The sequence below is a fragment of the Myotis yumanensis genome, unplaced genomic scaffold (assembly GCF_028538775.1).
Source record: "Myotis yumanensis isolate MYYU_CA2020_CCGP unplaced genomic scaffold, mMyoYum1.0.hap1 SCAF_3, whole genome shotgun sequence".
Lineage (NCBI taxonomy): Eukaryota > Metazoa > Chordata > Mammalia > Chiroptera > Vespertilionidae > Myotis > Myotis yumanensis.
In genome coordinates this window covers 31,333,150-31,345,743 of record NW_027223754.1, presented here as the reverse complement: position 1 = coordinate 31,345,743, position 12,594 = coordinate 31,333,150, and the positions used below count along the sequence as shown (strand labels likewise).

General features: G+C 44.3%; 1 protein-coding gene across 1 annotated transcript in view; it reads right to left on the bottom strand.

Moving 5' to 3' along the window:
* The window catches only part of COL4A1 (collagen type IV alpha 1 chain), a 139,229-nt gene that overhangs the window by 26,217 nt on the left and 100,418 nt on the right, over window positions 1-12,594 (bottom strand). The window contains exons 20-28 of the mRNA XM_070408600.1: window positions 12,549-12,584; window positions 11,911-12,075; window positions 10,964-11,059; window positions 8,801-8,884; window positions 7,915-7,985; window positions 4,719-4,910; window positions 3,985-4,153; window positions 1,170-1,262; window positions 978-1,082 (exon numbers count right to left, since the gene is read on the bottom strand). Of these exons, the coding sequence (XP_070264701.1) occupies window positions 978-1,082; window positions 1,170-1,262; window positions 3,985-4,153; window positions 4,719-4,910; window positions 7,915-7,985; window positions 8,801-8,884; window positions 10,964-11,059; window positions 11,911-12,075; window positions 12,549-12,584 (1,011 nt within the window). The remainder of the gene's footprint in view (window positions 1-977; window positions 1,083-1,169; window positions 1,263-3,984; window positions 4,154-4,718; window positions 4,911-7,914; window positions 7,986-8,800; window positions 8,885-10,963; window positions 11,060-11,910; window positions 12,076-12,548; window positions 12,585-12,594) is intronic.

Below are 12,594 nucleotides of genomic sequence, written 5' to 3'. Positions count from 1 at the left end.
CTCTCATATGGAATATAGTGGGGTCCATGAACATGGAGAAGGCCTATGCCTTCCCCCATGAACTTGGAGGGTCATTAAGGGCCTTCTGCTCTTTACACCTGACAGAATTAACCACGTACATGGGTGGTTATTATGTGGCTCTAGGAGGAAATAGGCTGCTGTCTCTGGTCCGCCAAATGTCTAGGCTGTAACCATGACAGTAGGTGTGATGCATGCCTCTAGACAAAAAGCCAGGAGGCTGGACAAGTCTTTAAACTCAGCGTAGGCCAAATGGCCAGTGAAACTGGGGCCATGATGCCCATCCAAATGGGAAAGACACGCCCCCCCCCCCTATCGCTCATAGCACCTTCGCAGTCCTGACCATGTTCATCATGGCAAGTCTATAGGCCAGGGTCTACCTGAAGGACTAGTTGCATACGAAAGCAACAAAAAAGAGTGAAACTGTCCTCTTCACTTCCTTACAACTTTCAGAAAGAAGTACTGGTTCTAAAATGTCAGCACCCTGTGGGGATACTAGCCCCATGTGCAGAGGCCTTGCCATCCTCGGACCTGCCCCATGACCTTCCTTCTGACTTCCAAGCCCAGTTGGCTGGAGGTCCCACTGGCTGTGTATTTCCTTCACTGATGACAGAGAATTTCCTCTGGGTGAGTTTAAATGCATGTAGCATCTGCCAGCTTCCTGGGCAGCTTCCAGTCCCCTAATATTCCAACTCCACCAACCAAACCACTGTGTCGCAGGCACCATTTCACCCATGGCTTTAGTGACTGACATCACTGCACTGTGAGGTCATGAGCAAGCCTTCCCATATCTGCACGGTCACTACTCGCATAGCGTCTTCATGTCCATTGCCTCGTACTCTCGTCAGTTCAAGTAAAGGTGACCAGAGAGAGCACAGCCCATGGTGCTGACCAGCCAGGGAATGAACATCATCAAAGCTACGGTCCAACTCATGGTTGAGCTCATCCTGCAGGCTTACCTTTGGGGCCTGGAGGCCCTGGAAATCCAATCCCCGCCTGACCGACAGCACCCTTCTCTCCTGGGAGGCCAGGTCTTCCTGGGGTTCCAGGGAAACCTCGGTCACCTGTTGTGGGCAAGACCAATGATCAGCATAAGAAAAACCGGAGAATGTTCCAATTCCACCTCCAGGTGAAGTAGAACTTAAAAGTACCTTGGGGCCCTTGGAAACCTGGGGAACCCGGAAGTCCATCTGCTCCAGGGGGGCCAGGTAAAGGCATGACTCTTCCTGCTTCACCCCTGAGACCTGCAGGAAAAAAGCAAGGACATCGCATGAGCCCAGCATTGCGTCCTCTGAGCGTACTTTGTGTACCTGGACAGACACCTCCATCTGCACACCTCCATTTCCTCCCTCTATTTTTCTAGAATCTTTCACAGAGTGTTGTTCCTCCTCACCCCAAAATGTATGTCCAGAGTGACCTAGATTTGTCTGACTAAAGAATTCCTTCATGGTCCAAAGTAAGAATCAAGAAAAGCTGAACGGCCTGCCATGACAAAAGGTGAGATGGGCCTGGGGAATTTCTTCTTTAGTCTGTCTCAAAAAGTCAAAACACTTACTGTTCTCTCTCAATTTTTCAGCCAGTACTAATTCTGAGTTGCATTGAGAGCAACCTAAATTATGTTCATCTGGTGGTAAGTTATCTTCACAACGTGCCAAATGGATGGTTATGCATTACTGGTAACAGTGCAGCTGGACAGATGTCTGCCGTCAAGACCATCACAAACTAGGAGGTGCCAGCCCAGCCCCCAGGACATTTGTGCATAGGAGATGTGCTGGGCGTCAGGATTTAGCTATTAAGAAAGGACTAAAGGGATCATCTCCAGGAATGTGTGCAGCAACTCTTCACATGCCTTACGAGAATTCAAGATACGCAGGGCCTCCCAGTGACAGCCAACACATTCTTGAGCTATAGAGTATAGGAAATGCCTCTCGACTGATTCCAACACGTATTTGCTATCAGTTCTACCCCAGATGGAGACTTTTATGGTCACCAGAGTAAACAGAGTTCTGGCGGATCAAAGAAGGTCAGGTTTCTAATCCAAAAGCTGAATGGGTCTGGGTGGCCAAGAAACTCTACAGAATATGGAAAAAGACCAACAGCACTGCCAACAATGCCTTCTTCCCCATCCTACCAGGATGTATCTAGAGGTACCCCAGTTGGTTTTTCTGATAGTAGTTTCTGGCCAAGAGGGAGGTCTGATTCCATTTTGTATCTCTGCAAGTTTTCAGATCCCAGAAGTACAAAGAACACTTAATATGTAGATTTTGGGATCAGGAGCTGAAGGGAAGTGATCAGTGGTCTCTTTTCTAATACTGGGGATCTTTCTAAGTCAAGCTCAGTATTTCCCTGCCCCAAAGGAGTGACAAAAGAGACATTTCTTACTAAAGAGAGAACAATTATCAGTGGAGTCACAATTTGGTGCTAAGTAATCAATGTTCTCACAAACAATGAGAATGGTAATAATAACAGATACACTAGGATGCTAAACTTGGACTTCCATCGAAGACTTTCTGGGTCAGAATGCTTATGAACTTTATATTATGTCTTAATAAGGAAATAGTTCCCAATGGGCACAGGAATTGATAAAACTTGGGCTAGATGTATGACTGACGACAGAATTGGCAAATCCTTAAGCAAGAAGGCCATAATGTAATTGCTTCTACAGAGTTCTTGTTGGATAGTTTGATTACCCAGCTACTTAGTTATGTTTTCCAATGTTTACTAGTCACACAGTTTTAATCACCCAAAGTCCTTTCATTCATTGTTTACAGCTTTGAAAACATGTCTTAGTGAAGCACACTTCCTTTTCTCCTTTTATCCAAGCCATTCCCAGCCTCTCCTCTTCCCATTCCAGGATTTTCTAGGGAAAGATGTGAGTGTTCCATTTCTACCCTGAATCATATTCTACTAATAACTTATTGGGAGCCTATGTGTGCAAGACCCGGAGCTTTCCCTTGTATACCTCTGCCCCTGATAATAAGGCTGTAATAGAGCATGCCTGTGGGAAACCCACACATAGCCCTTTCTCCACGTGCTCTGCCAAACCCTGGACAGTGAGCTCCAGGGGGGCAGGGCCATGTCTGTCTTGCTTATCATTCTGATCACCACTTAGCATAGTGCCTGGCACACACAGTCACAGAAAAAAACAGTCAGCAAGTGACTAAAACCAACATGGAATTAAATATCAATAATGAAATTGACACTGTTATAAAATTAATCAACAGGCAAAGTACACTCTGTGGAATAACCAGAACCCAAAATGGACTGCCTCTGCCTAGGAAACACTGAAAACAGGTGAGAAAAAAAAAGGGCTTATGTTGAAATCACTCCCACATCAAAGGTTGACTTTAGCTGGTATAGCTATATATTTATTATAAGGAAAATCATCTATATATTCAAATGCTTTTTAGCCCAATCCTACATACTATCTGGCCCATCCTATATCATAAAAGCCTAATATGCTAAGTGTCCAGTGATCCAGTCAGCCATTCAACCAATCAAAGCATAATATGCTAATGATATGCTAAGGCAACTCAACCGATTGATCGCTATGACATGCACTGATCACAAGGGGGCAGACACTCTAATCGGTAGGTTAGCTTGTTGCTGGGGTCCAACTGATCGGGACTGAGCGAGACAGGCTGGACATGCCCTGGAGCCCTCCTGCAGTCCCTCCTCGGTGCGCCAACATCCCGTGTCCCTCCCTGGCCCCGACCCTGCACCACTGGGGTCCCTCAGCCTGGCCTGCACCCTCTCGCAATCCGGGCTGAGGGACCCTCCACCCCAAGTGCACGCATTTCGTGCACCAGGCCTCTAGTCTTATATACAAATGAATGTACAAAAAGGCCAAAGAAGGACTTGCCCAGGTCACCTCTGGAAGAACTGAAACCAAACCCACATGCCCACATCACTGAATCCAGGACCGCTGTGCATCTTTGTGCTGCACCTGAGGTCCTCGGGCCTCACCTGGCTGGCCGGGGGGTCCAGGATTTCCCGGGAAGCCCGCTTGTCCTTTGTCACCAGCGGGGCCACTTGGGCCATACCCTGGAGGCCCAGGAGGGCCGATGTCACCACGACTGCCAGGAAATCCAACTCCTCCGGGGGGGCCACGGTCTCCTTTTAATCCTGCTGAACCCTGAGATGAAACGAGAAAAAGAAATCTTATTAGCAGACATACCAACACTCCCGTCCATGTCACATTTTTACACACTCAGTAGTAAATAAGTACCAGGGTTTAACTGGCTTAAGCTATTTATTTACTGTAACCCTTCTACAAAGATCAACTTGTGGTTAATAAATGAAACCAGCATTCTTTTCTCTAAGTTGAGCAATCATCCTCCCTCCCTTATCCTACATAAGGAGACACTTCAAAGAGTGAGGCATTTATGTCTGGAATCTTCTTATAAAAGATGACCTGAACACCATTCACTTGAAATTTCACCACCCTTCCGACATGAGAAAATCTTTTCAGTTCCCCCCAATACATCAGAAGACAATGATCCATTATTATCTCATTATCAAGTCAACACCATCAACACCACCAGCATAGGTTTACAGACGAGTTTTCCCATGAACCATGAAACAAGTTCACTTATGACAATTAGCATTTAAGTGAGAATATGTAAATATGATACAAATTATTCTCATTATTTGCATGGCCATTTGTACAGTGCATGTTCAGAGTCTGGAAATAAACATACCGGGGAGCCTTTGGGGCCGGGCAGACCTGGATGGCCATCTCTTCCAGGAGACCCTGATCTGCCTGGCATGCCGGGTTGTCCTGGGAAACCTGGGTCTCCTTTATCACCTTTGAGTCGAATGTCGAAGTAAATCTCACCAGGCTCTCCCTTGGCTCCTGGCTGGCCCATCAGCCCTGGTGAACCTTGAGGGCCCTACAAGGACAAAGCTTTATGAGACATTCACCCCTGGAGAAATTCATCCATGGAACACACAAGCATGGCTGGTTACACAGCCAGTACGAAATCAAGAAGCCACCTCCTTGAAAATGGTGACGTGTTTAGATTTTCTCATTCATTTACTAGAAGCCATCCAATAGCTATGACAAAGCCCTGATCTGACCTCACTTCTTGTAAACACTTCAAATATTCCTTTTAGGGATTCTGAACAGAGACTGGAATACAAGCGGGGGAATAATGGTGTGGCACTGGGTACCCAGCTCGTGGAATGGTTCTTAGGTAGCTTTCTTGCCCCTTACAACTGCTAAACATTCACAAGAACATTTTAGCAACTGTTGGAGGGCAATGAATGTGTAAGGTCCTGGGCCCAGGAACTGGAGAAATGGCTTCTAGGTGGAGATGGTGGTTAAGAATCAATGAGGGCTGGGAAGAGCCATATTTTCTCTAACTCTAGTCACTGTTGAAATTGTCCAGGTTTAAGCTTACACTCCAAATTCTGGAGGAGAGGTTTCCAGGACACTGGGAAGGCAGGAAACTCTGGGAAGGGAGTGCAACAGAATCGACTTTCCCAGGAGACAAACGAACATTTTTCAGTTCCTGGAAAGTTAAATCTGCAAAGTATACCCACATCCGTAGAGGGTTTCTCCACCAGCCACTCTGAGAGTTGGGAGCAGGACCAAGGCTTTCTATCTTTGTGTCCTTAATGTCTGCAACTAAGGAGATATTGGGGAAAGTATATGTTGAACTGGTAATATTCACCAATAAAAAATAAATACCAATGTAAGAAATCATTACCAATGTATATTTTTCTCAATCCAGAAGCATCATTATGTTATTTTACAGTGATTATTGAGAAATATAGTTTTCTAATACTGTGAGCAAAGGGTGAGAAAATATAATTTTTTAAAATAAAGATGACCTTGTTCACTATCATTCAAGGGAGGAATCTGAATTTTTTTGAAAAGGAACATCTATGACCCTAGGCTATCTCATGGGGTTACTTTGCCACAGAACTTCTTAATCCTAAGCAATTCAAAGGTCTTTTGATCCACATCCCTTAAGATAAATATGGAAGAAATCAAGTAGCGCCTTGAAAATTTAGCACTGGCTGCACAAATCCGGGAAGATCCAATGGCTATGTGGTGTGCTTCTAAAAAGTGGTGCCACTGTGGGGAAGCCAAGAGGAGTTCATTTCAATTACCCACTCCCAGCAACCAGAGCCTGCCCCTGCAGCGTGGGCTTCCACATCTGTCAGGAGCCAGACTCTTGTGATCTGTCCTTCTTCCCCAAAATCAAACACTCAGCTTTTAAAAGAACATGTCACCGAAGTGCCATCTACATCAAATGAAAACTCTGAGCACTTTTAATCTACATCCCGGTATACTCCATGGGTCACTGAGTACTACTTTTAGCCCCCAGCCAAATTTGACATAAGAACCACACTTTTGAGCTAGTTAAACCATACAGCCTGAAATAAAAGGAAAATTACTCTCTTCTAAATTAAATTATTTACCCATAAAACAATTTTTAGACATTTTTTCCCCATCTACAGAAAGCAGCTCCTGATGGGGAAGGCATAGGATTAAAATTTTTGTGGTACGTTTTCTTTACTTTCTTCTTTATCATGACTTCTACTCAACCATCCTTCTCTCTCATCTCCTTCCCCTTTATCCCTTTTTATTAGATTTGAGGCTGGAGAAATGGATGTCTGGACTAGGTTTCGGGCACAGTGGAGGCAGGAAGAATTCCAGAAAGGCCAAGTAGATAAAGACTATGTCCAGAGGTTAAAAGCATCCTTTACTGCTGCCTTCAAAGTTTTTCCGCCTTTGATCGCCACCACAGCCAGGGCTTCCCAGCGATGGGAGCTTCTAATGGATTTAGAAATATTTTCAACAACTGCAACTTCTAACTTATCTCCCCAGGCCCAGGGAAGCTCTGGAAAGCAGCATCTCAAGACCCAACTTCAAAAGGAGAAAACTATTGCTAAATCCCAGCTGTTCCATTCCCATTTCAACTCCTTTTTACCCTGACCCGCCTTTATAGAAGCATCCTGTAATATTTTTTCTTAAATATGAGTGTTAAAGTGCTACAACAAAAAAGAATAATGCTAAAGACTTGAGGTTCAATTTATGACAAAAGGAAAGGGAAAATGGGAATGAACGTAATTTGTAGGAACTAGTTAATGCTTACAGAACTTCTAAGAACCAAGAAAATATGAAGAGAACAATCTCCTAAGGTTCAAAAGCTTTAGACATAAAGCTGATTATATGAAATAAAATAATGTCCTTCAATAGTTAAGATTATTACTATTCTTTTCAATTGCTTCTTTTAAAACAAACTAGAAGAGCTAAGAAGCTGTTATTTTGATTAACTGAAAAGTTTCACATCCATATGATTGAGGTATTTCATTTTAGATATAAAAAAGCATCTTTAAAATAGAGTTCAGTGTTAGGAATTTTCAAAATATGTATCTGTTAGAAAAAGAATAAAAAATATTTCAAATTCCTATAAGGACACAGGTCGGTTTCCCTCCTTCTCTCCCTAGAAACTATTGGTGCTAAACTTATCCATGAACATAAGTTTGTAGATTATTTAGAATGATAAGCAATAATTGTGCAGAAGGACAATTCAACTCAACAGTGTCACTGCTAAGAGGTAACCCTTGGTGGCATCATTTGTTTCAAGAATTCCCAGAGACCCTGAGGGAAAGGGACACACCAGCACTTGGCTGCACCTGGACACAGGTACATGGCAACTGAATTCTGACCAGGTGAGAAGAAGGGCAGTTGAGATGCTGGTTCTGGATTCCAATAGTCCTGCTCATTCTCAGGGGAATGAGTGAAGAGGAACACAGGGAGCAATTCTAGACTGCTGGACCAAGAGATACTTTTACCAGCTCCCAAATACGGCAGACACTGTATTGCAAATGCAAAAATATACACCTTCTAATATGGACATGAACTCAGACAGGCATACTCACAGGCAATCCTTCCAGACCGTCCCTGCCAGGTAGACCTTTCTCGCCCTTTGCCCCTGGCTGCCCCGGGAAACCTTTCATAAAAGACCGAGAAAAAATTACAGCACATTATTGATGAGATACTTTCTAACTACTCAAAAGCTTTTTAAATTTTTTTGGGACTTAAAAGAACAAAAATAAGAGATGCAAAGTACAAAGGTCTTTATACAAAATGAATGATGTTTTAAGAATCTCAAAAAGTAATAATGAGCCAGGCCATGGTGGCTCAGTGGTTGATGGTCAACCTATGAACCAGGAGGTTATGGTTCGATTCCTGGTCAGGGCACATGCCTGGGTTGTGAGCTCGATCCCCAGTATGGGGCAAGCAGGAGGCAGCCAATCAATGATTCTCTCTCATCATTGATGTTTCTAACTCTCTCTCCCTCTACCTTTCTCTCTGAAATCAATAAAAATATGTATTTTTTTAAAAAAAGAAAGTAATAATGAAAATGCTCAAGATGAGCTCAGAAAAGGAAAAGTGACCTCAAATGCATAAAGGTAACAGTGAAGTGGGATGGCTCTGAATCGCCTCACCCTGCCCCAGATCACTTCCCCATAACAACATTCAGTTAACTTCTTTAGAGATAACGAAATTTGCAGAGCTGAGTAAGCCATATGTTGCTATCCTTTTATCAGGACATTTTAATGACAGTGAATTTATAGGACATCTTGATAATTTTCAACAAAGTGGACACATCCAGGAAGTTGAGCATAACAGTCTCATTATTATGCTTTAGTTCTGACTGCAGAAAATCAGGTCTCTCGTGGAGTTAAGATACGTCTCACTGTGAAGGTTCCAGCCCATTGAAGCAAATTCTGACCTGGTCCCTTTCACATTTGGGGGTCTTACCTCTATCTCCTGGGGGCCCCTGTGGCCCGGGGGGTCCACGAAGTCCTGTTGTGTCACAGACAAGGCAACCCTCTCCTTTTTGACCTAAAAAGGGAAACACAGGGTACTTTTATGTAACACGTGAACAGAAGTCCCTGCAGTGTGGTGACAGAATAAAAGGGCAAAGAAGGCCGTCATTTTAATAATGACACATTCAAATGTGTGCTTTCTCAATTACCTAACCCCTGCTCCAGATGCCTCTGCTAACCTGCTGTGTGTCCCTGTCACTGGGCACACATATCGCTCCTGGACTTAAACCCAGGTAACAAACTGACAGATGATCACTGAGAATAAGAAGCCCCCAAAGCAAGAACAAATAACTGACCTGACATTGAGATGGAAAAGTGGAGAGGTGGCAGCACAAAAAAAATGGAAGGGAATGTCTTTCTTTGGAAATTTTAACATCTTATGTCCTGACTTTCAAACTAAGCTCAAAGGCCTTAGGGTATCCTAAACCCTAAAATGTCTGGTTTCTAGGCACAAATCAGGTTTAATGCAGAGCAGAGTGCATGTGGAGATGCCCATGTTTGGAAGTCAGAGAGCCTGGTCCGCATCACCCTTGTGCCCTTGCCTGGATGGGCGCTCCCAGCCCCAGGGACGGCTACTGCACACTCCTGTCCAGCAGGCCCGAGGGTCAGGGACAGCAAAGGACCAATGCAGGCAGCCTCGCGTCCCTGAGCTCTGGGCACGGTGCACTGCTTCATTCTGAGTTCTTCCCAGGGGCAGAACAGCAGCCCAGCCATGGGACAGACACGAAGTGCAAGTCTGCTAACATCTCAGCTACGTTCTGGGCGCCCTAGGTTCCGTGGAAGTGTGCTGTGAGTCCAGCAGTGGGCGGGGAGGGGCACTAGCACTGCAGTCTGGGTGGGCTGACGGTTCTCGAGCAGAAGCATGAAGACACGGAAGAAAGAGTCTTCTCTTAGGATTCCAGAGACGGATAAACAAAATCACAGTGCAGAGAACCTTCTGACCATTGGCTCTGTCATAAAATGTAGCAGCCCACCTCAGAAAGGACTCCCTACCTGGTAACTAGAGCGATTCATTGAAAGACAAGTTACTCTCGATAAGCTAGAATACATTTTATTTTCAGTACAAACTGCACAATTCAACTGGTTCACTTTTCAGCTTTCTATGGCAGGAGACTGAGAGCTGGTTAGCATATTTCTTATTCCTTTAAACCAGTTTTATGGTTTTATTTTTACTATTCCTTTCTGTAGCAAGGCTAATTTTGCAAAGATACCTAAGAGGGCCGTAAAGAATCCATCCATCACCGGACACACCAGTGACTGGGGGAATCCCCACCCCAGCTCCAGTGACTTCTGAGATCACTTCCATCTAAGGTTCTGTAACTTGCATGGCTGCCGAAATTCTAAGATTTAGCTGAAACTGTTCTCCATGAAGCATTTGTGTTTTAGACTCTTGAAGAGTAAAAATTCTTAGCAACCTAAAGCCAGAAATGGTACACAATGGGGTCGGTTTGGGGAGCAACCTCCTATTTGTTCTACCCTTGGGTACTGAGAGGCATACACATATTGGAATATCCCTTATTTATTACACTCTAAGATAGGACTGTTGGTGCAGTGATAGCCACTCTGTTTCCAAGATGGTGAAGGGATTATGATATGTCCTGGGTTGGTGTTATAGCAAAAACTTGGGAAGAATAAAGATAAAACTGAGAGCACTGGGTAGAGACAGCTGGTCCATGAGATTTGCTCACACTGATTATGGCTTAGATGGGTGGTGAGCATCCCAAGTATGCATTTGTGATTGGGCTTGAAAGATGGGCCTCCTTTGAGAAGGGAACTCTCAAACTTTGAACTGAAAGGTCACAGTAAGACATCAGTCTGAGAGGTTCACCTGCCAGCCATGGAGAAGGCAGCAACTCTGACATCAGGGCCCTGACTCTTCACTGTCTCCCAGGTGAGAGCTGCCTCTCAAATCCAACAACAGGAAAATCCCAGCAGAGTTGTAGGGAGGCACATCCTAGAATGGACTTTGCGGGGAGTTCAAATAAAGGTAGACTACATCCACGTCCACCCAAGCCAGTGAGTTTGCAGACATACTAGTATATTATAGGCCCTAGAACAACCATCATTTTTTTAAAAAAAAAAAGTAATCTCTTACCTTTCTCTCCAACTTCACCCAACAATCCTGGTTGCCCTGGAATTCCAGGAGGACCCGGATCACCGACTGGTCCAGGCTGGCATTCCACTTGTCCATCTGAAATGGATTTTTAAAGTTATAGGATCATCCCTACCCAACTGAAGCTAGGTATTTCCACACTCTGTAACTCAATCTCTCCTAAGGAACCAAACTGTCTGGGGGCTACTTGGTAAGTATTAGAAATCCAGCTTTAGTTTGCTCACAAACAGGACCAGCACACATAGCATCCATCCATCTACTCAGCACCGCACACCAGCACTTCTGAAACGTCTATTTCACAATTCTAAAACATATCTCGTTAGCACTGTCTTATACTTTATTTCATTGTTATCTTGCCAAGTACACACCATCATCCTTATTATACAGATTAAGAAATGGGGGCTCAAAAAAGTTAAGTGGTTTCCCCATCATCATACATCTGTGACATCACAGGGAAGACTTGAGCCACTTCACTTCTTACTTTTCCTAAGCAAACTTTCAGCAAAGCAATAATTATTTAGAGTTGCAGACTGTCCATGGAGAAATGTCTCTAACTGATAGTTCCTATTCAATTCTGAGCATCATTTATGTGACTCTAGATAAGCTAGAATACATTTTATTTTCAGTACAAAATGCACAACTCAACTGGTTCACTTTTCAGCTTTAGACGCCAGGAGACTCAGAGCTAGTTAACATATTTCTTATTCTTTTAAACCAGTTTTATGGTTTTATTTTTACCATTCCTTTCTGTAGCAAGGCTAATTTTGCAAAGACACCTAAGTGGGCCGCCAAGAATTCATCCATCACCGGACAGACCAGCCTTCTGTACTGCATGTGAACTCGGGAGCCCCTCAAAGACCTGGGCCAGCCCTGCCCTGCAGCCTGTCCTCAAAGGGACACCACGTGAAATGGTCCCAGAGGGAGCTTACCTATGTAGGCTGGCGGTCCAGGAGGTCCGGGGCGCCCAGGAGGGCCTGGGAGTCCATCTCTTCCACTTGGTCCTGGCAAAGACGCCCCTGGATATCCTTGGTCACCTTTTTCTCCTCTTTCACCAGGGAAGCCGGGAGCACCAATCTGCCCAGGTATCGGGATGCCTGAAACCAGAACAAAACCTCACCTAAATAATCACAAGTTGAATGTCAACCGCACAAACTAATTTTCTTAACTGTTGAAGGAAAAATGACCAGTGACCATCTCTGAAAGGGGAACTGCTGAAACAAGTAAAACTGAATCTAACTGGCAGGCTTCTCACCATGTAAATGCTGACAGTCAAATGCTTCCTACACATTAACTTGAAGGAAAAGGTCAGAGCCAGGCAGAGTAGGTGTGACTCAACAAGAGACATGAACAGTCCCACCGGTTAAATACATTTCTAGCTACATGCTAACCTGTCCCTTACAAAATGAACACCTTTCCCATGAACACATCTTGTTTTCATAACTAGAAAATGGTGCTACAGAACTGTTAAGCATTTTATGCAAATATCTAATGTACATGATAAAATGTTCAGAATGTAACCACAGAGAAGATTGACAGTATCCTTTAAAATTCAGTCCAAGGTGCTCACCTGGGGGGCCTGGCGGGCCTTGTTGTCCTGGGAAACCTACAAAGAG